Genomic DNA, 27,555 nt, shown 5'->3' with positions numbered 1-27,555 from the left:
GCGGACCACGGCAGCAGCACAACCACACACGTCACGCTGTCCAGGCACCGCTGTGATATGAGTTAATCTGAGAGACAGGCCGAGTTAGCAAGATGCAGTAATAGAATACGAGAGAGAGAGAGAGAGAGAGAGAGAGAGAGAGAGAGAAGGTGCCCGGTGTATTATAGAGGGGTCCTCCGGCAGACTAGGCCTAAGTCAGCCTAACTAGGGGCTGGTACAGGACAAGCCTGAGCCAGCCCTAACTATAAGCTTTATCAAAGAGGAAAGTCTTAAGTCTAGTCTTAAATGTGGAGACGGTGTCTGCCTCCCGGACCGTAACAGGAAGATGATTCCACAGGAGAGGAACCTGATAGCTGAAGGCTCTGGCTCCTGATCTACTCTTGGAGACTTTAGGACCACGAGTAACCCTGCGTTCTCAGAGCGCAGTGTTCTGGTGGGACAATAAGGCACTATGAGCTCTCTAAGATATGACGGAGCTTGACCATTTAGAGCTTTATAAGTTAACAGTAGGATTTTAAATTCAGTTCTGGATTTTACAGGGAGCCAGTGCAGCGAAGCTAAAACAGGAGAAATATGATCTCGTTTCTTAGTTCCTGTTAGTACACGTGCTGCTGCATTCTGAATTAGATGGAGAGTTTTTAAGGACTTACTAGAGCTACCTGATAATAGAGAGTTACAGTAATCCAGCCTTGAGGTAACAAAAGCGTGGACCAATTTTTCTGCATCTTTTCGGGTCAGGATAGGCCTAATTTTAGCAATATTACGCAGATGAAAAAATGCAGTGAGTGAGGTTTGTTTTAAATGAGAATTAAAAGACAAATCTTGATCAAATATTACTCCGAGGTTTCTTACGGTAGTGCTAGAGGCCAGAGCAATGCCATCTAGAGAAACTATGTCATCAGATAAAGAGTCTCTGAGTTGTTTGGGGCCAAGAACAATAACTTCAGTTTTGTCTGAATTTAACATCAGGAAATTGGTGCTCATCCAGGTTTTTATGTCTTTAAGGCAGTTATGGAGTTATGATTACTTTCTTCTGGCTTCATTGATAAATACAACTGAGTATCATCCGCATAACAATGGAAATTTATAGAGTTATTTCTAATGATGTTACCTAAAGGAAGCAAATATAGAATAAATAGGATTGGTCTGAGCACAGAACCTTGCGGAACTCCAAAACAAACTTTAGTACGTAAGGATGACTCATAATGAACATCAACAAACTGAAAACAATCAGATAAATAAGATTTAAACCAGCTTAGTGCAGAACCTTTTAGGCCAATTAAGTGATCCAGTCTCTGCAGTAGAATTTGATGGTCAATTGTGTCAAACGCTGCACTAAGATCTAATAAAACAAGTACAGAGACAAGTCCTTTGTCTGAAGCAATCAGAAGGTCATTTGTAATTTTAACTAGTGCTGTCTCAGTGCTATGATGCACTCTAAATCCTGACTGAAATTCCTCAAATAAATTATTGTCATGGAGGAAATCACACAGCTGGTCTACGACTACTTTCTCAAGGATCTTTGACATAAAGAGAAGATTAGATATTGGTCTGTAGTTGGCTAACACCTCTGGATCCAGGGTGGGCTTTTTTAGAAGAGGTTTGATTACAGCTATCTTAAAAGACTGTGGTACATAGCCTGTTAATAAGGATATATTGATCATATCTAATATATGAGTGTTAACTAAAGGAAAGACCTCCTTAAGTAGCCTAGTTGGGATGGGTTCTAAGAGACACGTTGATGATTTAGATGAAGAAATCACTGCAGTCAATTCTTGAAGAGAAATTGGGGAGAAGCAATCTAAATATATATTAGGTTTTACAGCTGTGTTTGAGGTTAGATAGGTACTATCTGAGGGCAGGAGGTCATGAATTTTGCCTCTAATAGTTAGAATTTTGTCATTAAAAAAGCTCATGAAATCATTACTGCTAAGGGCTAAAGGAATACAAGGCTCAACAGAGCTTTGACTCTCAGTCAGCCTGGCTACAGTGCTGAAAAGAAACCTGGGGTTGTTCTTATTGTCTTCTATTAATGCTGAGTAATAGTTTGCTCTGGCATTGCGGAGGCCCCTCTTATAAGTTTTGAGACTGTCTGCCCAGATTAAACGAGATTCTTCCAGTTTGGTTAATCGCCAACTGCTTTCAAACTTTCGCGATATTTGTTTTAATTTATGGGTTTGAGAGTTATACCAAGGAGCGAACTTTCTTTGCTTTGTTAACTTCTTTTTAAGAGGAGCTACAGAGTCAGGTGTTTTGTCCAATAAAAACATGAAGCTTCACTTTATATTCAGACAAACTAATGTGGCAGCTACAATTGTTAGATTTCATCTGTGAAACCAACATTTATCTTCCAAAAGGATTTATATCAGCCAGCAGTAAATCTCCAAAGAGCAGCAGGTCAGTTCATCGGATTGCTTTCTCCCCGGGATGACGACGGAGGTTGAACGGCGATCATCTCGGTATTCCGGCTGCGAGCTGCTTGCTGCTCCCGGCCAGTGGCTCCCACAGCGGCTCTTCTCATCCCCGAATACGTCGGAGCAAATTTCCAAACAGGTGTTATATGGATAAACTGACCACGTGTTGGGGATCTAAGCGGTTACTTTTACGCCTGAAAAAATATTAAAACTTAAAGCCACAGTGTGTAGGAATTTCTCCCGTCTAACGTTGAAATCATATTGCATATTGGCTCAACCTCACACACCTCATCCCTCTCCTCGCAACACTGTAGTAGCGGCCAGCGCCGCTACTACCCCGGCACTACTGCAGCATAACAAAGTCCCACTCTTTGAGCATAATGCAGGATCATGTATTATGCAGCATCTCGGGAGACGGAATCCTCGTCGCCAAGAAGGTGCAAAAGGGAGTCAAAAAGGCAACGTGACCTTTTACGAGAATAAGTCAGATTATTGGTGGAGGTAATAGTACACCAGTGACGACATATTTATGAATGCAGACATCAATTTTTGCCAATAAACCACTGAAAATGTTACACAATGTCCCTTTAATAAAGTGACATATTAACAGCGCTACAGCGGAAATTAAAACAGCTTTTAGCCTGCTTTGAACTCTCCGCTTTCGCTGTCGGCTGGTGCAAAATGCATTCTGGGATACTTGGCTGTATACTGCATACTGTGAACGGTCTGCTGGGATGGCATATTGCATACACATTTTGTATGCAGTATGCAGTACATACTGATGTAGTATGTAGTACGTTAGTGTGGTTTCGGATACAGCTTTGGTTTTGTTTATTACTCTAGTGAGATTAAACTATTAAAGCATCTCATACAACCAGCCTAATTTAGGCAATAACCCACCATTTACCAAGTTTAAATAAACCAAATTTAACAATAAGTAAGCTAGTCTGGCATAACATCACACCATATCTCTAAAATAGAACGGAAAGGAGTAACTTGGAAGGATCTGGTAGGCAGAATCAGGAAAACATAAAATGCATTATAAGATTCGGTGACCAGTCGGGAATGAGCAGGGTTAATCCGCTAAAGTTAACCAAAATGCTAAATTTGCGATATTGGAAATACTGATTTTGCTAAGGTACTTCTTGATGGAAACCTTTTAATTGGATGCAACAAGGAGGAGCAGGCAAGTTAGGCTCTCAAACTTAAAGAGATTGGGGGGATTAAAGTGGTCAGTACGAGCAGAGTAGGAGGGAGAGGTAGGGCCAGGGGACGGAGAGGTGTCATTTCTGGTGTAGCCCTTAACATAGGCGTGGAGGAGATTAAAAATAACTTGAAAGGGGGCATGACATTAAATGTTCAGAGGATCAGGTCTAATGTGAATGGGACCAAGAAAGATACTGAAACTGTAATGATTGAGTTTCAAGGGGAAGTTATTCCAAAGCGAGTGATGTTGGGGCTGATGAGTTACATTGTGAGAGACTATCTGCCGAGGGCAATGAGGTGTTTCAACTGCCAAAAGTCTGGGCATGTAGCTTCAAGGTGCAGGGAGCAATGCAGATGTGCACGCTGTGGAGGGAATCATGAGTATGGCAAGTGTGGTGAGGGAGTGCAGCAGAAGTGCTGCAACTGTGGACAGGCCTGCAGCGCCGCCTACAGGGGATGAGAAGTACTAAAAAAGGAAGTGGAGATACAGAAAGTCAGAGTGGAAAGTAAATTGTCTTATGCTGAAGCTGCAAAGCAAGTAAAGAGAAGGATTTGGGTCAGAGGGTGCATCCATGGGGTCCAATGGGAGGAGCCAGTGAGATTTTAAAGGAGAGTTTAGTGGTTGAGAAGAAAAAGCTGGTTACATTTATCGCAGGTGTAATTCATAGCACAGTGGGAGTGGAGTCTAAAACGCAAAAGATTCAGTTGATAGTAAAAGCAGCAGTGCACCAACTTGGACTGGTAGGAGTGGCTTGGGAAGAGGTTAGAGATGAGCTCCAGGCAAGATCCAGTCAGGAAGGATGTGGTTAATACCTTTTATGGTATTGATACTCCAGTGGAATGCAAGGTCTCTTATTGCAAATGGGCAGGAGTTTAAGAGTTTTGTTGAAGGTTTAGTGACAAAGCCAGATGTAATATGTGTTCAAGAGACTTGGTTGAAGCAACACTTAGATTTTGTATTACAAGGGTATGTTATCATATGTCAAGATAGGGAAGTAGGGAATGGTTGTGGGTGTGCGACATTTACCAAACTAAATATACCATACAGAGTGTTGGGAAAGGGAGAAGGTCACGAATGTGTTGTGGTGGAGGTGTGGTGTAAGGGAAAGGAGGTTGTGTTAATAAACTATTATAACCCATGTAAAAGGATTGAACTAGACCTGTTGTTAGGAGTTCAGGGTCAGGATAGGCATAGGGTAATTTGGTGTGGGGTTTTTATCGCACACAATCCACTTTGGGGGGGCGGACACCTAGATGTTAATGGTCAAGTAATAGAGGCTCTTTTAGAGGAAAAAGAGTTGGTGTGTCTTAATGATGGGAGAGGCACTAGGGTAGATGTACGTACAGGACAGGACTCTGCTCTGGACCTGACGTTGGTGTCTAATACTTTGGCTAAGAAATGTAGTTGGGAAATATGGGATGAGTCATGTGTTGGAAGTGACCACTATCCAATTATGACAGCTGTAGATATTGAGGTGGAAAGATTATCAACACGAGGAGGGGGGAGGTGGGTGTCTGAAAAGGCAGACTGGGAAAAGTATGAGGTAATTAGTGAAGAAAGAGTGGCAGTAGTTGATTAAAATCAGGATGTTGATGAGTTAAATGAGAGTTTTTGTTCTAAAATAATTGAGGCAGCCTTAGAGTCAATCCCAAAGAGTAGAGGGAGGATGCTAAGGAAAGCTGTTCCATGGTGGACAGAAAAGTGCAGTAGGGCTATAAAAGAAAGGAACAAAGCAACTTTTGAAGAAGAGTCATAATTATAATCATCTAGTTGCGTATCAGAAAGCCCAGGCTGTAGTAAAGAGAACGATAAGACAAGCAAAGAGAGAAAATTGACAAAGTTTTTGCAATAAGATTGGAAGAACAACTCCGGTCGGAAATGTATGGAACACGATCAAGAGAATGGGGGGTAATAGAAAGGAGTGGGAGTATCCAGTTTTAGAATCTGAAGGACAACTTGCAGTTACTGACAGGGATAAATCAGAGATGATGGTCAAAGCATTTGTCCGAGTACATGGTTCAGGAAATTTGACAGAAGATGGAAGAAGAAGAAGAGAAATAACAAAAAGACAACACTTAGATGCATTAGAAAGGAGTATGACTATGGAGGATGAGTCAATTAACTCTCCATTCACTCTAGATGAAATGAAGAGAGCTATTTGTAAATCAGGCAATACTTCTCCAGGAAAAGACCTAGTATGTTATATAATGTTGAGACATCTTAGTAACAGGGCGTTGAGTAAACTTTTGGTTCTCTATAATTAAGTGTGGGAAGAAGAAAGGCTACCAAAAGCTTGGAAAGAGGCTGTAATAGTACCTATAAGGAAACCTGGTAAGGATCCTTCGAAGCCCTCTAATTATAGGCCAATAGCCCTCACATCAAATGTATGTAAGATCATGGAAAGAATGGTCACTGAAAGGTTGACATATTTTACAGAAAAGAAAGGAATAGTGTTGCATTATCAAAGTGGGTTTAGAAAAGGAAGGGGAATCTTGGATCTTATCATTTGCTTAGAACATGAGATTAGAAAAGCACAAATCAATGAAGAGTCAGTTATAGCAGTATTCTTTGATGTTGAAAAGGCTTATGATATGATCAATCAATCAATCAATCAATCAATCAATTTTATTTATAAAGCCCAATATCACAAATCACAATTTGCCTCACAGGGCTTTACAGCATACGACATCCCTCTGTCCTTAAGACCCTCACAGCGGATAAGGAAAAACTCCCCAAAAAAACCCCTTTAACGGGGGAAAAAAAACGGTAGAAACCTCAGGAAGAGCAACTGAGGAGGGATCCCTCTTCCAGGACAGACAGACGTGCAATAGATGTCGTACAGAACAGATCAACATGATAAATTAACAGTAATCCATATGACACAGGGAGAGAGAGAGAGAGAGAGAGAGAGAGAGAGAGAGAGAGAGAGAGAGAGCGAGAGAGATGCAGGTAATGACAGTATCTTACAACAACATTAATGGAAGTAATAATATTATAGTTATAGTTCTGGTTACTGCGGTACAATATGTTGAAAGTATGTATTAATACCTGGCAGTATACATGTGTGACAATAATCATATGTGTATAATAACAGAAGAAGTATGACTAATGACTAATGATGGCAGCAGCAGCAGGAGGCATCTGGCAGGACCACGGCAGCAGCACAACCACACACGTCACGCTGTCCAGGCACCGCTGTGATATGAGTTAATCTGAGAGACAGTGGAGCACAAAGGCTCCGGAGAAGAAGCCGAGTTAGTGACATCCAGAATGGCCGGGTTAGCTAGATGCAGTAATAGGATACGAGAGAGAGAGAGAGAGAAGGAGAGAAGGGGCCCGGTGTATTATAGAGGGTCCTCCGCAGACTAGGCCTAAGTAACTAAGGGCTGGTACAGGACAAGCCTGAGCCAGCCCTAACTATAAGCTTTATCAAAGAGGAAAGTCTTAAGTCTAGTCTTAAATGTGGAGACGGTGTCTGCCTCCCGGACCGTAACAGGAAGATGATTCCACAGGAGAGGAGCCTGATAGCTAAAGGCTCTGGCTCCTGATCTACTTTTGGAGACTTTAGGGACCACGAGTAACCCTGCGTTCTCAGAGCGCAGTGTTCTGGTGGGATAATATGGCACTATGAGCTCTCTAAGATATGATGGAGCTTGACCATTTAGAGCTTTATAAGTTAACAGTAGGATTTTAAATTCAATTCTGGATTTTACAGGGAGCCAGTGCAGAGAAGCTAAAACAGGAGAGATATGATCGCGTTTCTTAGTTCCTGTTAGTACACGTGCTGCTGCATTCTGAATTAGCTGGAGAGTTTTTAAGGACTTACTAGAGCTACCTGATAATAGAGAGTTACAATAATCCAGCCTTGAGGTAACAAAAGCGTGGACCAATTTTTCTGCATCTTTCGGGTCAGGATAGGCCTAATTTTCGCAATATTACGCAGATGAAAAAATGCAGTCCGTGAGGTTTGCTTTAAATGAGAATTAAAAGACAAATCTTGATCAAATGTTACTCCGAGGTTTCTTACGGTAGTGGCAGGGGCCAGAGCAATGCCATCTAGAGAAACTATGTCATCAGATAAAGAGTCTCTGAGTTGTTTGGGGCCAAGAACAATAACTTCAGTTTTGTCTGAATTTAACATCAGGAAATTGGTGCTCATCCAAGTTTTTATGTCTTTAAGGCAATTATGGAGTTTAGTTAATTGATTGCTTTCTTCTGGCTTCATTGATAAATACAACTGAGTATCATCCGCATAACAATGGAAATTTATAGAGTGATTTCTAATGATGTTACCTAACGGAAGCATATATAGAGTAAACAGGATTGGTCCGAGCACAGAACCTTGCGGAACTCCAAAACAAACTTTAGTACGTAAGGATGGTTCATTGCGAACGTCAACAAATTGAAAACGATCAGATAAATAAGATTTAAACCAGCTTAGTGCTGAACCTTTTAAGCCAATTAAGTGATCCAGTCTCTGCAGCAGAATTTGATGGTCAATTGTGTCAAACGCCGCACTAAGATCTAATAAAACAAGTACAGAGACGAGTCCTTTGTCTGAAGCAATCAGAAGGTCATTTGTAATTTTAACTAGTGCTGTCTCAGTGCTATGATGCACTCTAAATCCTGACTGAAATTCCTCAAATAAATTATTGTCATGGAGGAAATCACACAGCTGGTCTACGACTACTTTCTCAAGGATCTTTGACATAAAGGGAAGATTAGATATTGGTCTATAGTTGGCTAACACCTCTGGATCCAGGGTGGGCTTTTTCAGTAGAGGTTTAATTACAGCTACCTTAAAAGACTGTGGTACATAGCCTGTTAATAAGGATATATTGATCATATCTAATATATGAGTGTTAACTATAGGTAAGACCTCCTTAAGTAGCCTAGTTGGGATGGGGTCTAAGAGACACGTTGATGTGGAAAGACAGACTTCTGATAAAGTTAAAGTTAATGGGGTTAGGAGGGAGAATGGGATAAACGATTTTATGACATATAGAACTACCCAGGTAAGGATAGGAAGTGAAATATCGAGTCAATGTGTGGTGGTAAATGGTACCCAGCAAGGGAGTGTAATAAGCCCATTCATTTTTTCAATTATGATTCATGATGTTTAGCTTGCGGTAAAGATGAACTCGTGGGCTTCAAAATAAAAGTGCAGAAGTGTTGGAATTGTGGGCTTATTCAGAAAAACATGCAGGAGGATAAATGATGAAAATACACTTATTCGAAAGGATGACTTTTATTGAAGTGTTCCAGATGATTTTTAGTTTAGTTCATTTGATTTCACATATGCAATTTTTCAAAAAAGTAGTACATGAGCAACAGAAACATGATGGAAAGATGCAAAAAATCCTTGGAGTGACTTTATCCAGGCACTTTCCAGTGTATACCCTAATCCATTAGTTAACTCAGTAAAATATTACAAAAAAGAAAAAGACAATGATAAAATCCACACAGACCATGTACACAAGGACACAAAATTATTTGTAAATATTAGTAGACAGTTTACACAGGGAATCCATAAGTGTAACATCAGAATGCCGCAGCTGCTCCTCTCATCCATCGATCAGATCAGCTCTGATTGGAGCTCTTGATCAGTTATCCACCCCATGAATCATACTGCTGCTGCGAAGTAGAAACACAACAAAAACAACCAACGAAGCGTTCCACATGCACTGCCTTTGTGAACTCGTAAAACCTCTGAATTTTCAGAGGGGACACAGAATGATACAGACAGACCCAAAAGAGACTAAAAATGGCATGGGAGCTAGGTAGAAAAAAGGGCTGTTTCTATCAAAGGAGTCTGGTGACTGTGGACGGGGACAGCAGCAAAACCTATCTTAGCCACATAAAAACAGGGTCACCTAAACAATATCCACATCAGTTTTACAAAAATGTCTGAAAAGATGTTGTCACTTAATTATCATGGGCTATTTTGTGCAGATTCTTAAAAGAAAACTATGTTCAAATCAACTTTACAATTTAGCAGCCAGAGTAGCTCTCCTGCTCTGGATCCAAGGACAGGAAAGAGCCAAAGTGCTGCATGCCCTGCCCCTGACAAGCAGCAAAAGTCCAGTCACCTCTGGACAACAGGTTTTGACCCAACTTGGCTGTCAGAGAGGAAATACTCCCCCTGGCTGTACAAAAACTGATTTGGTAAGTAAGTACATACATACATTTAAAAACATATAAACATAAATGTTTGGGTCTGTGTCAGTCATGAGTGTTTTTAAAATCTTATTCCAAATAGATTTTTTTCCAGACTGAACAGCTGAATCATTTTTCTCCCCCATGAATTTTCATGTGTTTATGTAACTTTCCATTTTTTGTAAACGATTTCCCACAAATTGAGCAACTAAATGGTTTCTCTCCTGTATGCACTATCATGTGTACCCTCAGATTTCCATTTTGACCAAATCTCTTCCCACACTCAGAGCAATTAAATGGTTTCTCTCCTGTATGACATCTCATGTGTTTATTCAAATCTCCACTGTGACCAAATCTTTTCCCACACTCAGAACAGCACAAAGGTTTCTCTCCTGTATGAGTTCTCATGTGTACCTTCAGATGTTCACTTCGACCAAATCTCTTCCCACACTCAGAACAGCAAAAAGGTTTCTCTCCTGTATGAGTTCTCATGTGTACCTTCAACTCTCCACTGGAACCAAATCTTTTCCGACACTCTGAGCAGCTAAATGGTTTCTCTCCTGTATGAGTTCTCATGTGTACCTTCAGATTTTCACTTTGACCAAATGTTTTCCCACACTCAGAACAGCTAAATGGTTTCTCTCCTGTATGAGTTCTCATGTGTATCTTCAGAATTCCACTTCGACCAAATCTCTTCCCACACTCAGAGCAGCTAAATGGTTTCTCTCCTGTATGAGTTCTCATGTGAACCTTCAGATTTTCACTTTGACCAAATGTTTTCCCACACTCAGAACAGCTAAATGGTTTCTCTCCTGTATGGGTTCTCATGTGTACCTTCAGAATTCCACTTTGACCAAATCTCTTCCCACACTCAGAGCAGCTAAATGGTTTCTCTCCTGTATGAGTTCTCATGTGTACTTTCAGAAGTGAACTTCGAACATATGTTTTCCCACACTCAGAGCAGCTAAACAGTTTCTCTCCTGCGTGAGCTCTCACGTGTTTCTTCAAATCTCTCCTACAACGAAATCTTTTCTCACACTCGGAGCAGCTAAATGGTTTCTCACAAACGATCAAATCACTGACAGGGACTTCATTTTTCAGACAGTTTAAACCTGACTGAGGTTCTCTGGTCTCCTTCCAATCATCACTGTCAACAGTCTCAGGTTGTAAATGTGTATCTGGATCTGAGTTCCTGGCTGGTTCTGCTCCTCCACAGTCCTCTCCTTCTGCTTCTGTTTCCATCTGTTCAGTGTGTCTTTGATGAACCTGTGAGGACTGAGGTTTCTCTTCATCATCTTCACTCTTCACAGGGACAGGAGTGGATGTGAACTTGGTGATATCATCCTCCTCCAGCCCTTGAAGCTGCTCTCCCTCCTGACTGATCCAGAGTTCCTCCTGTTCCCCTTTAATGTGTGGAGGCTCTGGGTCCTCCTGGTCCACACTGGAGCTCCACTCCTGCTGCTCAGGGGGAACCTCTTCTTTAACCACCAACAGCTGCTGGACGTCTGCAGGAAAAACACACACACACACACACACAGATGTTACAGAGAAATGTTGTCGTTCATTCACATCACAGCTCAAAAACTCCTCATTGAACTTCTACAGATCTCTGAGCATCAAGCAGCTTCACAGTGTTCACTCAGCTGTGTCAGAGTGAGTGAGGTTGAGGTGAGCTTTAATTTCATAGCAGTCATTAACATGTACTGTTACTCTTGTCATGTCTGGAGGCTACAGTGTGGCTCTTTATTTGCTCAAACTAAAGTGAATTATGTGAGAATGATTGTCCATAGGATGCGACAGTTTGCTGTGAGTCAAGTTTGATTACTGGCAGCCTGAGTAAATAAAATGCTGTTAGTACATCAACTCAAGTACTACTGCAGTACAAATTTGTGGTTCTTTTACTTAACTTGAGAATTTCGAAAAAGTGTATGAGAGTGAGGCAGAGCCGATTAGGACTGGGTATCGCCACTGATTTCCTGAATCGATTCGATTTCGATTCAAAGGGTCTCGATCCGATATTGATTTGACTGGAGATTTTTCAGTTACAAGACCAGTCCCTCCAGGATCTCGCGACAGAAAAACCTTGAATTTGCGGCCAATTTTGTCAAAAATTGCAATAACATTGCAGCAAATGACAAAAATTACAAGTCAGGAGAAAGAAAAATAAAAAAAATTTAAGCTACTGCCTCCTGAAAATAAGTCGTGTAATCACTTGCTATAATAATCATACTGAATATTACAAAAACAGCTGCAAATGTTTCAGTTCTCTTGTTTAGTTTTATTTAATTTGTTTCAAAACATGGACTCCAATAATGTTGCAAAAAATTCTGAGAAAACTGTAGCCCTCAAACCAGACAGTGTGACTGTAAAACAACATGTAAGCTACATCTTCTGTAAACCTAACATTTCAATAAATTCAACACATATTGTCTGCATTTAAACGGTGCAAATTCTTATGTCCATACAGAGAGTTTCTCCATACTGCAATGCTATTAGCGCATTTGATGATGCGTCTGATGACGTTTCAAACGACACATTTGCAACGATTTCTGGTCAGCCATAAAATGCGAAAAAAAACGTGGAGAAACAGCGGGACTTTTGAAAAATTGCAAGCCCCCGTAAATATTGCGGACTTGTGTTTAATTTGCGTTAATTATTGCAGAAGCAAGATGGCACTTTTCTGGAGGGACTGCAATACCAATTTCTGCGAGTATGTGAAAGAGATTCTCAGAGAACTAATTGTGTAACATTTACAAGGAAGTATTTTTTTAAAAAGAAGAAATTCACAACAGGAATAAAACGGAATATTTCATAATTAAATGTTGTTTCTGGAGCAGCAACAGTAATATTAAAACAGCAAAGTCCCAATACAAACTTCATATCTCACTGGAAACAAAATAAAAATGTCAATAAAATAAATCATATTCCTGATATCACAGTACTGAGTGAATTTTCAAAGAAAGAATAGAAAGCATGTCTGCTGATGATGACTCATTGCCTGCAGGTCACATGACCACCGACTTTTTCCTCAAGAAGATTTTATTGCATGCATAGTAACAAGTGTAGTTGTCATCAGCTCAAGTTATCTTCACCTCTCTGTCTCCACCGCGGCATCTTTACTCTGTGATTGTGTGTCTGTGTGCGTAAAAGTGGCGTGGCAGCCAGGACGCACAGACAGCAGGAGGAGACGCTGCAGCGCTACAGGGCTCTTCACTCACTGTGACTCCAACTGAGGTGTGTAAGGTTCTGAAAAGAGCTAACCCATGGAAAGCAGCTGGCCCTGACAACATCCTCGGCTGTGTCCTGAGGGTCTGCTCTTCAGAGCTGGCTGAGGTCTTTACAGACATTTTCAATCTGTCCCTCTCCCAGTCATCTGTGCCTACATGCTTAAAGTTCACCACAATAGTGCCCATCCCCAAGAAAAACAGTATAACCTGTCTGAATGACTATCGCCCCATAGTACTCACCTCAATTGTGATGAAGTGTTTTGAAAGAATAGACATGTCACACATCAAACAGGTCATTCCAAATACACTGGACCCACTGCAATTTGCATATCGCCAGAACTGTTCCACTGACGACACCATTAATGCAGCCATTCACACAGTCCTTTCACACCTCCAACACAAAAACACTTACACTCGAATGCTGTTTATATGCTGTTTATATATATAGTCCGACTGAAATTGTGCTGTCTGTAGATCGACTAACACACCTCGATAATTTGATTGAAAATCAAACTATTGCTACATGTATCTCTTTAGTCCGACTTGGCGTTCTGCGCATGCGCCACGTTTTCTTTCGCCAGCTTTCACCCAGAAGAAGAAGGAGATGACGTAGCACTAACTCCCGGGGGAAAAAAAAACAAAAAAACATGTCAACGGAAAAGCAGAAGACGCACTTCTGGACGGACGAGGAAACTACATTCATGGCCCGACAGCTAAAAGGAGCTAAACATTGTGAAGTTTATAGATGGTAGGAAAACGCCTAACACAGATTTATTTTGAAAAGTTTCTGAACAACTGTTAGCTTCCTATTGGGGTCAACCAAAAGTAGTTCAATACGTACTGTATTAAAAAGGACACAGCGCCGCCTATCGAGACGGAGTCAGACGTACTTGGTCAGAAATTGATTTTCTCTTCTACACGTATACCCAGACAAGACGAGAAATCCAACTTGACTGATTAGCCGAGCTAGCTTAGCTCAGTGGACAGGGTGAAAACCCTCAAACTCCTTGGCACATCAGCAAAGATCTCACCAGGACTCACAACACACAACAGATCGTCAAGAAGGCTCAACAGAGACTCTTCTTCTTCTTGAGGAAGCTGAGGAAATTTGGACTACCCTCCAAACTCCTCTGCAACTTTTACAGACGCACAGTGGAGAGCATCCTGACAAACTCCATCACAGTGTGGTACGGAAACTGCGCTCTTCAGGACAGAAAGGCTCTCCAGCGTGTCATTAAAGTGGCACAATTCATCTGCAGAGCAGCCCTCCCCCCACTACAGGACATCTACTACACCCAGGTCACAAAAAGGGCACTCAGCATCATTAAGGACCACACCCACCCACAAAACACACTGTTCACACCCCTGCCGTCTGGCAGACGCTACAGAAGTGTGAAAGCAAGAACAACCAGACTAAAAAACAGTTTCCATCCACAAGCCATCAGACGACTTAGCCGGTGATTATCTGTACATATACATATTGGACAATGTGACAATATTTGATACTATTTGCACAACAATCTGACTGTACATAATACTTGTTCTCTTTTTCATTGTTACTTATTTCTATTTATCTTAGTTTAGTCAGTGTGTATTTTAGTGTTGTCAAGGCAACTCTTAAAGAAAAAAATTTCATTGCTTGTAACCACCTTTATGTTTGCTGTGTACATGATAATAATTCTCTTGAATCTTGAATCTATCAGCTGGATAAGAATTTGTGTTAAGTTGCTGCTGGGGCTTGGGGTTTACTTGGTGCTGACTGGATATATTCAAGGCGGGATGTGAAGTTTTGTAATTAATAACATGGTTATCGTAGATTAGCTGGGCTAACCGTTAGCTGTTAGCCGTTAGTGGTGTCTTTAATAACTCAGTAACTCAATAAACGGTCCATGAAAAAAAATACAATTGTATTTGTACTAGTTACAACATGATTTTGTGTTGCTATGTGTGGCATTTATTCAGTTTTGGGAAATCAAGATGTCTAGAAAGCATCAGTGGCTGCAGCTGACAGGGACAGCTAACAGCAGCAGCAAAGCTAACATCAGGACATCATCTGTTAAAAGCCTCCCGTTGTCGGATACGACATGAAACTACTCCAGTTAGCTCAATCATGTTGTAACTAAGACATCTGCTGGGAAAAATATTTTTTTCACACACCGTTTATTGAGTTACTGAGTTACAACCCCTGGCAAAAATTATGGAATCACCAGTCTTGGAGGATGTTCATTCAGTTGTTTAATTTTGTCGAAAAAAAGCAGATCACAGACATGACACAAAACTAAAGTCATTTCAAATGGCAACTTTCTGGCTTTAAGAAACACTAAAAGAAATCAAGAAAAAAAATTGTGGTAGTCAGTAACAGTTACTTTTTTAGACCAAGCAGAGGGAAAAAATTATGGAATCACTCAATTCCGAGGAAAAAATTATGGAATCATGAAAAACAAACAAACAAAAGAACACTTCAACACACCACTAGTACTTTGTTGCACCACCTCTGGCTTTTACAACAGCTTGCAGTCTCTGAGGCATGGACTTAATGAGTGACAAACAGTACTCTTCATCAATCTGGCTCCAACTTTCTCTGATTGCTGTTGCCAGATCAGCTTTGCAGGTTGGAGCCTTGTCATGGACCATTTTCTTCAACTTCCACCACAGATTTTCAATTGGATTGAGATCCGGACTATTTGCAGGCCATGACATTGACCTTATGTGTCTTTCTTCAAGGAATGTTTTCACAGTTTTTGCTCTATGGCAAGATGCATTATCATCTTGAAAAATGATTTCATCATCCCCAAACATCCTTTCAATTGATGGAATAAGAAAAGTGTCCAAAATGTCAACGTAAACTTGTGCATTTATTGAAGATGTAATGACAGCCATCTCCCCAGCGCCTTTACCTGACATGCAGCCCCATATCATCAATGACTGTGGAAATTTGCATGTTTTCTTCAGGCAGTCGTCTTCATGAATCTCATTGGAACGGCACCAAACAAAAGTTCCAGCATCATCACCTTGCCCAATGCAGATTCACGATTCATCACTGAATATGACTTTCATCCAGTCATCCGCAGTCCACGACTGCTTTTTCTTAGCCCATTGTAACCTTGTTTTTTTCTGTTTACGTGTTAATGACGGCTTTCGTTTAGCTTTTCTGTATGTAAATCCCATTTCCTTTAGGCGATTTCTTACAGTTCGGTCACAGACGTTGACTCCAGTTTCCTCCCATTTGTTTTGCTGTGTATTTTCTGTTTTCAAGACATATTGCTTTAAGTTTTCTGTCGTGACGCTTTGATGTCTTCCTTGGTCTACCAGTATGCTTGCCTTTAACAACCTTCCCATGTTGTTTGTACTTGGTCCAGATTTTAGACACAGCTGACTGTGAACAACCAACATCTTTTGCAACATTGCGTGATGATTTACCCTCTTTAAGGAGTTTGATAATCCTCTCCTTTGTTTCAATTGACATCTCTCGTGTTGGAGCCATGATTCATGTCAATCCACTTGGTGCAACAGCTCTCCAAGGTGTGATCATTCCTTTTTAACTGCAGACTAACGAGCAGATCTAATCTGATGCAGGTGTTAGTTTTGGGAAAGAAAATTTACAGGGTGATTCCATAATTTTTTCCCTCTGCTTGGTCTAAGAAAGTAACTGTTACTGACTACCACACTTTTTTTTTCTTGATTTCTTTTAGTATTTCTTAAAGCCAGAAAGTTGCCATTTGAAATGACTTTATTTTTGTGTCCTGTCTGTGATCTGCTTTTTTTCTACAAAATTAAACAACTGAATGAACATCCTCCAAGACTGGTGATTCCATAATTTTTGCCAGGGGTTGTATTACAGACACCGCTAACGGCTAACAGCTAACAGCTAACTATGTCCCTATGCCCCTACGTCGCCCCATTCAAAATGGTCACATAACAATCACGTCACATCCAGAGCCCGGTAACTTTATAGAAATATAGAGGGCCAAGCGAGAGGACATTCCAGTAGTAGTTCCTGCCCTCCAAATAGTACCAAGAACTTCTTCAGTGGAAACAGGCCTTATACAAACAAGCCACAGTGCCCTGCTGGTGCTGTTTGCTGTGTAAGATGAGAACCCCCTGGCAGAAGTGAGAGTTCGTCTCTTCTCTACAGAAGACACCGACAGAGTCTGACTTTTTTATTTTTATCCAGTTAAGACACAAAAATGACTTGACTCAACTTGCTTGAGACTTGAATGTTAAAACTTGAAACGTGCTTAAGACTAGCAAATGTGTGACTTGACAGATACCTGACTGAGGTTCTCTGGTCTCCGTCCAATCATCACTGTCATCAGTCTCAGGTTGTAAATGTGTATCTGGATCTGAGTTCCTGGCTGGTTCTGCTCCTCCACAGTCCTCTCCCTCTGCTTCTGTTTCCATCTGTTCAGTGTGTCTTTGATGAACCTGTGAGGACTGAGGTTTCTCTTCATCATCTTCACTCTTCACAGGGACAGGAGTGGATGTGAACTTGGTGATATCATCCTCCTCCAGCCCTTGAAGCTGCTCTCCCTCCTGACTGATCCAGAGTTCCTCCTGTTCCCCTTTAATGTGTGGAGGCTCTGGGTCCTCCTGGTCCACACTGGAGCTCCACTCCTGCTGCTCAGGGGGAACCTCTTCTGTAACCACCAACAGCTGCTGGACGTCTGCAGGAAACAGGAAACACACACACACACACACACAGATGTTACAGACATCAAACTTCAGACTACAAACTTCGACAGATCTCTGAGCATCAAACAGCTTCACAGTGTTCACTCAGCTGTGTCAAGGCCAAAACACACTGGTGGCAAACAACAGAAGACCCCCTGCCCCTCCCTTGTTAACCCCTCGCTCACGGTTAATGCACTTAAATTGAGCGCCCTACAGAGCACCATCCACGTCTCCCTGTGACCTGCATTCTGAGTTAATTCAGAATGCAGCAGCACGTGTACTAACAGGAACTAAGAAACAAGATCATATTTCTCCTGTTTTAGCTTCTCTGCACTGGCTCCCTGTAAAATTCAGAATTGAATTTAAAATCCTAATGTTAAAGGATAACTTCGGTATTTTTCAACCTGGGCCCTATTTCCCATGTGTATGTGTGCGTATGACTAATAGGTACAACTTGTTCTAAAACTGGTTCATTATTGAGGGAGGCGGATGCAGCCGGGAGCTGCAAAACGAGCTACAACGCTAACGAGGGCAAATGCGTCCCGTATAAGTTTGTGCATTAAAAGTGCTTTTTTTCCCCGCCACTGACCGGTTCAGATCGCCAGTGTTATCTCTGTAAATAGCATACTAGCCTTTCCCTTACCTCTGGGCTGTGTGTGACGTCATCTCGCAAGAGCTTTGCTCCACTGTGTCTGTAGCTCTCTCTACTTGTGGGGCAGCCGTTTTCTTAGGAAGAGGTGTTTTGGGATTGGATGTCTTCTCTTCTTCGGCTGGCAGTAGTCATCTTGGGAGAAGTGAGCACTGCAGACCCGATGGTCTGCAAGGCGCAGTGTCTGGACAGGAGTGTTAGCATTCATTTGTAGCACAACTAGCCACAACTTCAGCATCTCGCCGTCCGACAAAGGCAGCCTGTGAAAGCTGTATGGGATGTTGCGTGACATCCTGTTCTTGCAATTCGGATAAGCACAAACACAAACCATTGTTTTCAGTCGATGCAGTAAAAGCTGTCAACTGCACTCTGGGACAACCAGCGCCACTCTGAGCGGCGCTCAGCATGGCTCCTCTGTTTTCTTCCGGCAACAAGCAAAGCACTCGCGAGATGACGTCACAGCCCAGAGGTAAGGGAAACGCTTAGTAGGGCTAACCCAAAAAATTCAGCTTATAGTTAGGGCCGGCTCAGGCTTGCCTTGTACCAGCCACTAACTCGGCTTCTTCTCCGGAGCCTTTGTGATCCACTGTCTCGCAGGTTAACTCATATCGCAGCGGTGCCTGGACAGCGTGACGTGTGTGGTTGTGCTGCTGCCGTGGTCCTACCAGATGCCTCCTGCTGCTGCTGTTATCATTTGTCACACTTCTACTGTTATTACACACATAAGATTACTGTCACATATGTATACTGTCAGATATTAATATATACTTTCAACATACTGTACCACAATAACCAGAATTACAATTATGATATTATTACTTTCATTAATGTTGTTGTGGGCTACTGTCATTACCGTCTGTCCTCCATCTCTCTCTGTCTCTGTCTCCCTTTTTGTCTTATTGTGTCATACGGATTACTGTTAATTTATTATGCTGATCTGTTAAAATAATAGCTCTCTGTTAATGTGTATTTACATATTTCTATTTCCTGCTACTTTATACTTCTATCTGCAACATCTCAGAGGTCATATTATAATCATACTACAAATTTGTTAATCAGGATGACTAGCCAATGTGAAGATCAAACAAAAGCATAGAATAATGTACTGATTTAATCAGAAGACAAATTAATCAGGATGACTAGCCAATGTGAAGATCAAACAAAAGCATAGAATAATGTACTGCTCTCTGTTAACTTGTACTTTACTTGAGTATTTCTACTTCCTGCTACTTTATACTTCTACTCTACAACATCTCAGAGGTTCATATTGTACAATCATATTACACTACATTTGTTTAACAGCTGGAGTAACTTCACTGATTCACATTAAAAATACAAAATATGATGAGAGAATAAACAATGATAATCATTTAAGGATGATAAAGCTAACGACACCACAGAAGTTAACGACACCAGAGAAGCTAACGACACCAGAGAAGCTAACGGCACCAGAGAAGCTAACGACACCACAGAAGCTAACGACACCACAGAAGTTAACGACATCTGAGAAGCTAACGACACCAGAGAAGCTAACACCAGAGAAGCTAACGACACCAGAGAAGCTAACACCAGAGAAGCTAACGGCACCAGAGAAGCTAACGACACCAGAGAAGCTAACGACACCAGAGAAGCTAACGCGGCGTATAAACGTCGACAGACTGAATATTTATTGAACAAAGCTGCAGTTATATTATTAATAATGAACTTGTAATGTTTAATGAACAAACCTGCTCTGTGTAACCGAAGCTGAGGGTTGAAAACAGCGTCCAGTAGTTTCCGTTGTCGCTCGTTCTCCTCTTTTGATCGACAAAGTTCCTCCTCGTACTCTGCTATCGTTCTTTCAAACAGCCCAAATATCTCTTCAGCAGCCGCAGTTAGTCGCTGCTTCACCAACGCTCTCAGCATTTGGACTTTAGACATGTTCACACTTCACAACAACAAAGAGACTCTGCTAACACCTTTCTACCAGACGCCATCTTGTTCAAACAGTGTGACGTTCGCGACAGTCAAGAGTACAGCTTCCGGCAGAGATGAGCTCATGGGCTTCAAAGTAAAAGTCCAGAAGTGTTACATGGAATTGCGGCCTTAGTCAGAAAAACACACTCAAGAGGATAAATGATGAAAATACACTTATTCGAAAGAATGACTTTTATTGAACTGTTCCAGTTGATTTTTAGTTTTCTTCATTTGATTTTATATATGCAGAAAAAAAGTAGTTCATGTAGTACACATGCATTTTATTAAATCGCGCACACGTTTCATCAAAACATGTGTGCCTGGCTGTCACTCCCACAAACTGCAGCAATAGGACAGATTACATCTGTTTACATCAAGAGGCAGACAATATGATGAGACAGTGGAACGTGACTGCTGTAACAACCCCTCCGTTCCACCAGTTGTCCCTGCCTTTAGCTGCTGTTCTTTCTCTTGCAGGACTCTGCAGGGCGGAGGGTCATCAGCCCAGTGAGCAACACCTGGGCCCGGTGTGTGTCTCTGTCAAAAGCTCCCTCCTGCCTGTCTTCAGTCTCTCTCTGGTCTGATCGGAGCATGGGCACGGCTGCTGCTGCTGTTTTCTTCTTTTGTTTGCTCCATACATTTCCACACATGCTTACACTACTGACTACTTAAGAGCTACAAATGTGACGTCTTAAAACAGACATCGAATTACACATTTTGGTCCATTTGGCGTTCCATAGTACATGGCTGTAGTAAGTCACGCTTGTGCTGTCACGCCATCTTGTTCAAACAATGTGACGTTCACAGCAGTAAAAAGTACAGATCCTGGTAGAGATGAGTTCATGATAATAAATCGCATGTGCGTTTCAATAAAACGCACGTGCGTTTTGTAAAACGTGCGTGCAAATTATGAAACACATGCGCATTTTAAAAAAAAGCAACATATGCATGTCACCTCCCGGTCTCTGTAGGAACATGATGGAGATTTTCAAGACCTAACCATGCTGTCAGACAGCCCTTTACTGATGCAGTTACATGATGCTCTCCTAAAAGCAACCAGACTCCACTGACAGAATCAGTAATTTTACTTCACAGAACACAATGAGTTGCTGGTCTTCAACTGCCCTTCAGTTGGACAGTTTGTGTTGTTGTGTGACTTTTTTTGGAACCGACCTAACCATGTCAGTTCTCTTGTCTGCATCTCCCAACTGGGAGAGTAAAGCTGAAAACACACAATTCCAAATGAAGGCTGAGTCATGAAAATCGCTCAGCAATGTTTACATTTTATTTTTAAAAAATTTACAATAATATCTGAAAAGATGTTTTCACTTCATTCACATCATTATGGTCTATTTTGTGCAGATTTCTTTTTTTAAAGATATTTTTGGGGCATTTTCAGCATTTAATAGATAGGACAAACAAGTGTAAAAGGGGGGAGAGAGAGAGGGACTGACATACAGCCAAGGGCCACAGGCTGGAGTCGAACCCGGGCCGCTGCGGCAACAGCCTTGTACATGGGGCGCCTGCTTTATGCAGATTTCTTAAAAGAAAACTATGATCAAATCAGTTTTAGGATTTAGCAGCCAGAGTAGCTCTCCTGCTCTGGATCCAAGTACAGGAAAGAGCCAAAGTGCTGCATGCCCTGCCCCTGACAAGCAGCAAAAGTCCAGTCACCTCTGGATGACAGGTTTTGACCCAGCTTGGCTGTCAGAGGGTAAATACTCCCCCTGGCTGTACAAGACTGATCTTGGTAAATAAGTAAGGAAGTAAATACATACAATTAAAAACATATAAACATAAATGTTTGGGTCTGTGTCAGTCATTAGTCTTTTTAAAATCTTATTCCAAATACACAGCTGCATCACTTTTCTCCCAAATGAATTTTCATGTGTGTATGTAAATATCCATTTTGTATGTATGATTTCCCACATTCAGAGCAACTAAATGTTTTCTGTCCTGTATGACATCTCATGTGTACCTTCAGAAGTGCACTTCGTACATATGTTTTCCCACACTCAGAGCAGCTAAATAGTTTCTCTCCTGTGTGAGTTCTCATGTGTTTCTTCAAATCTCTCCTACAAACAAATCTTTTCCCACACTCAGAGCAGCTCAATAGTTTCTCTCCTGTATGCGATCTCATGTGTCTCTTCAAAACTCCACTGTAACCAAATCTTTTCCCACACTCGGAGCAGCTAAATGGTTTCTGTCCTGTATGAGTTCTCATGTGTACCTTTAGATTTTTACTTTGACTATATGTTTTCCCACACTCAGAACAGCAAAATGGTTTCTCTCCAGCATGAGTTCTCATGTGTCTCTTCAGATCTCCACTGTAACCAAATCTTTTCCCACACTCGGAGCAGCTAAATAGTTTCTCTCCTGTATGAGATCTCATGTGTACCTTCAGATTTTCACTTTGACCATATGTTTTCCCACACTCAGAGCAGCTAAATGGTTTCTCTCCTGTATGAGTTCTCATGTGTACCTTCAAACATTCACTTCGACCATATGTTTTCCCACACTCAGTGCAGCTAAATAGTTTCTCTCCTGTGTGAGTTCTCACATGTCTTTTCAGACCTCCACTGTAACCAAATCTTTTCCCACATTCGAAGCAGCTAAATGGTTTCTCTCCTGTATGAGATCTCATGTGTACCTTCAGATGTTCACTTCGACCATATGTTTTCCCACACTCAGAGCAGCTAAATCGTTTCTCACCAACAATCAAATCATTGACAGAGACTTGATCATTTTTCAGAGAGTTTAAACCTGACTGAGGTTCTCTGGTCTCCTTCCAATCATCACTGTCATCAGTCTCAGGTTGTAAATGTGTATCTGGATCCGAGTTCCTGGCTGGTTCTGCTCCTCCACAGTCCTTTCCTTCCGCTTCTGTTTCCATCTGTTCAGTGTGTCTTTGATGAAGCTGTGAGGACTGAGGTTTCTCTTCATCATCTTCACTCTTCACAGGGACAGGAGTGGATGTGAACTTGGTGATATCATCCTCCTCCAGCCCTTGAAGCTGCTCTCCCTCCTGACTGATCCAGAGTTCCTCCTGGTCTTCTTTCATGTGTGGAGGCTCTGGGTCCTCCTGGTCCACACTGGAGCTCCACTCCTGCTGCTCAGGGGGAACTTCTTCTTTAACCACCAACAGCTGCTGGACGTCTGCAGGGAACAGGAAACACACACACACACCACACACACACGTTACAGAGAAATGTTGTCGTTCAGTCACATCACAGCTCAAAAACTCCTTACTGAACTTCTACAGATCTCTGAGCATCAAACAGCTTCACAGTGTTCACTCAGCTGTGTCAGAGTGAGTGAGGTTGAGGTGAGCTTTAATTTCAGAGCAGTCATTAACATGTACTGTTACTCTTGTCATGTCTGGAGGCTACAGTGTGGCTCTTCATTTATTCAGGCAAAAGTGAATTATGTGAGAATGATTGTCCATAAGATGCGACAGTTTGCAGTGAGTCAAGTTTGATTACTGGCAGCCTGAGTAAATAAGATGCTGTTAGTACATCAACTCAAGTACTACTGCAGTACAAATTTGTGGTTCTTTATCTTCACTTGAGAATTTCTAAAAAAGTGTATGAGAGTGAGGCAGAGCCGATTCGGACTGGGTATCGCCACTGATTTCCTGAATCAATTCAATTTCGACTCAAGGGGTCTCGATCTAATATCAATTTGACTGGAGATTTTTCAGTTACAAGACCAGTCCCTCCAGGATCTCGCGACAGAAAAACCTTGAATTTGCGGCGAATTTTGTCAAAAATTGCGATAAAATTGCAGCAAATGACAAAAATTACAAGTCAGGAGGTAAAAAAAATGAATACATTTTTAAGCTACTGCCTCCAAAAAATAAGTCATGTAATCACTTGCTACAATAATCATACTGAATATTACAAAAACAGCTGCAAATGTTTCAGTTCTCTTGTTTAGTTTTATTTAATTAGTTTCAAAACATGGACTCCGACAATGTTGCAAAACAATTCTGAGAATATTGTAGCCCTCAAACTCCAACTGAGGTGTGTAAGGTTCTGAAAAGGGCTAAAAAAAAATGTAGAAATATACGCACATCACTTAGTTTGGGTGCTCGGCTGAATGAAAAACTTTAGAAAAAAGAGAGAAAGCCCACATACTCTCTTTATGCTGCAAAGAACTTTACTAGTTAGACAACGTTGTGAGCGTGTCAGCTCTTCATCAGGTCATCTTACAAGTAATGTGTTTTTCACCCATATATGTAGACTCCCACTGGTGACATCATAAATCCTGGGTGGTCATTCACAAAAATATTTACACACATTATACTTAGGCTCTTGTAAACATACACAATTGATCAATGATGATAACTACATCAAAAATATATTAGGCAACATCAGGTTAAAATATAATACATATATCACATCAGCTGTTAACAATTATCAACTACAGAAAATGATGAGCGGGGAAGTCCTCGTTCATGTCTTTGGGGGACAGGGTGTCCAATGTAAAAATCCAAAAGGATTCTTGTTGAAACAACAGTCTGTTTGTGTCTCCTCCACATCTCGGACGTTTTACGTGTTCGATTCCTTGGTATGTGAGAGATACCACACTGTGTTTCGCCTGCAGAAAATGCATAGCCACTGGACTCTTGGAGTCCTGATTGCGTATGCTGCATCTGTGCTCTGCGATGCGTGTTTTTAATGCTCGATTCGTTTTCCCCACATATCCCAAACCACATGGACATTTAAGCAAGTATACTACATTAGTAGTGGCGCACGTGATAATGCCTTTAATGTCAAAATGCTTCCCTGTGAGGGGATGTGTAAAAGTGTGGCTCTTCATGGTGAAGTTATACTGCGCGCAACTTGCACATCTGTAATTTCCATCTGGAATACGTCTGAAAAAAGTTTCTTGTCTTTGGGAGAGAAGTTCTGATTTTACAACAATTTGTCTGATGTTAGGAGGGCATTTGTATACCACTCTGGGCATGTCTTTGAATGTTGTGGATAACTTTGGATCACTGCTCAGGAGATACCAATGTTAGGTTCTGAAAAGAGCTAACCCATGGAAAGCAGCTGGCCCTGACAACATCCCCGGCCGTGTCCTGAGGGTCTGCTTTTCAAAGCTGGCAGAGGTCTTTACAGACATTTTCAATCTGTCCCTCTCCCAGTCATCTGTGCCTACATGCTTAAGGTTCACCACAATAGTGCCCATCCCCAAGAAAAACAGTATAACCTGTCTGAATGACTATCGCCCCATAGTACTCACCTCAACTGTGATGAAGTGTTTTGAAAGAATAGTCGTGTCACACATCAAACAGGTCATTCCAAATACACTGGACCCACTGCAATTTGCATATCGCCAGAACTGTTCCACTGACGACACCGTTAATGCAGCCATTCACACAGTCCTTTCACACCTCCAACACAAAAACACTTACGCTCGAATGATCTTTATAGATTACAGTTCAGCTTTCATCCCAGACAGGCTGGCTGACAAGCTCTACAGAGGAAACTACACTCATGGTCCGACAGCTAAAGGAGCTAAACATCGTGAAGTTTATGGATGGTAGGAAAACATCTAACACCGATTTATTTTAAAAAGATTCTGAACAACTGTTAGCTTCCTCTTCGGGTCAACCAGAAGTAGTTCAATACGTACTGAATTAAAAAGGACACAGCGCCGCCTATCGAGGCGGAGTCAGACGTACTTGGTCGGAAATTGATTTTCTCTTCTGCATGTATACCCAGACAAGACGAGAAGTCCGACTTGACTGATTAGCCGAGCTAGCTTAGCTCGGTGGACAGGGTGAAAACCTTCAAACTCCTTGGCACATCAGCGAAGATCTCACCAGGACTCACAACACACAACAGATCATCAAGAAGGCTCAACAGAGAATCTTCTTCTTCTTGAGGAAGCTGAGGAAATTTGGACTACCCTCCAAACTCCTCGGCAACTTTTGGGTAGGTCCTAAAAGGTCTGGCGGGGGTTCTCATCGCCATGACTTCGAGACCCCGCCAAACCAGTTCCAGATAATCGAGCTGGAGCCTCATTTAGGAACGGGTACCTCGCTGTCCGCTCTGCCTTACGCCATTATACATGTGGAGTTGGGCTGTGAGTGCGTTGCGCATATGTCTTTTTGACGGTATATCGCAGACGATAACATATCGCCCATTCCTACTACCTGCCCTGCTGTGGAAAAACACATGCAGCAAAAAAAAACAGGGAACTTAAACCGTGGATCAGCCCACTGCTTTAAAATGTCCTCACTCGAGACCACCCATGATCAGTTTATGACACAATATCAAGAAGGAAGCCCTGCTGTAATGGAAATGCAAATCCCTGCTGTGCTGGGCTGATGGTCCAAGCCAAGCCACGTCAAGCCAGCCCATGTCTGTTGAAAAGGGACATAAGTGGCTGGAATCAAACACTACACAAACAAGCCACAGTGCCCTGCTGGTGCTGTTTGCGATGTATGATGAGAACCCCCTGGCAGAAGAGAGAGTTCGTCTCTTCTCTGCAGAAGACACCGACAGAGTCTGACTTTTTATTTTTATCCAATTAAGACACAAAAATGACTTGACTCAACTTGCTTGAGACTTGAAGGTTAAAACTTGAGACTTGCTTAAGACTAGCAAATGTGTGACTTGACAGATACCTGACTGAGGTTCTCTGGTCTCCATCCAATCATCACTGTCATCATTCTCAGGTTGTAAATGTGTATCTGGATCTGAGTTCCTGGCTGGTTCTGCTCCTCCACAGTCCTCTCCCTCTGCTTCTGTTTCCATCTGTTCAGTGTGTCTTTGATGAAGCTGTGAGGACTGAGGTTTCTCTTCATCATCTTCACTCTTCACAGGGACAGGAGTGGATGTGAACTTGGTGATATCATCCTCCTCCAGCCCTTGAAGCTGCTCTCCCTCCTGACTGATCCAGAGTTCCTCCTGTTCCTCTTTAATGTGTGGAGGCTCTGGGTCCTCCTGGTCCACACTGGAGCTCCACTCCTGCTGCTCAGGGGGAACCTCTTCTTTAACCACCAACAGCTGCTGGACGTCTGCAGGAAACACACACACACACACACACACACACACACACACACACACACACACACACACACACACACACACACACACACACACACAGATGTTACAGACATCAAACTTCAGACTACAAACTTCTACAGATCTCTGAGCATCAAACAGCTTCACAGTGTTCACTCAGCTGTGTCAAGGCCAAAACACACCTGTGGTGAACAACAGAAGACCCCCTGCCCCTCCCTTGTTAATCCCTTGCTCACAG

The 27,555-nt window shown here is 41.9% G+C and overlaps 2 protein-coding genes, 1 long non-coding RNA gene and 2 pseudogenes across 3 annotated transcripts in view; 1 reads left to right on the top strand and 4 right to left on the bottom strand.

The window, feature by feature from the left end:
* Positions 1-27,555, bottom strand: part of LOC125884150 (gastrula zinc finger protein XlCGF57.1-like) — a 561,995-nt gene that overhangs the window by 436,126 nt on the left and 98,314 nt on the right. The window contains exon 4 of the mRNA XM_049568957.1: positions 26,918-27,310. Coding sequence (XP_049424914.1) covers positions 26,918-27,310 — 393 coding nt within the window. The remainder of the gene's footprint in view (positions 1-26,917; positions 27,311-27,555) is intronic.
* LOC125884166 (gastrula zinc finger protein XlCGF57.1-like) overlaps positions 1-27,555 on the bottom strand; it is a 78,232-nt pseudogene that overhangs the window by 27,493 nt on the left and 23,184 nt on the right.
* Positions 1-27,555, top strand: part of LOC125884194 (uncharacterized) — a 54,013-nt gene that overhangs the window by 11,341 nt on the left and 15,117 nt on the right. The gene's annotated exons all lie outside the window — the stretch shown is intronic.
* The window catches only part of LOC125884162 (zinc finger protein 3 homolog), a 123,178-nt gene that overhangs the window by 89,279 nt on the left and 6,344 nt on the right, over positions 1-27,555 (bottom strand). The window lies entirely within an intron of this gene.
* On the bottom strand, positions 8,867-20,298 carry LOC125884189 (gastrula zinc finger protein XlCGF57.1-like; annotated as a pseudogene).

This window comes from Epinephelus fuscoguttatus, linkage group LG23, assembly GCF_011397635.1.
Source record: "Epinephelus fuscoguttatus linkage group LG23, E.fuscoguttatus.final_Chr_v1".
Lineage (NCBI taxonomy): Eukaryota > Metazoa > Chordata > Actinopteri > Perciformes > Serranidae > Epinephelus > Epinephelus fuscoguttatus.
The sequence above is the reverse complement of the archived record's forward strand: the minus strand, read 5'-3'. Positions and strand labels throughout refer to the sequence as shown.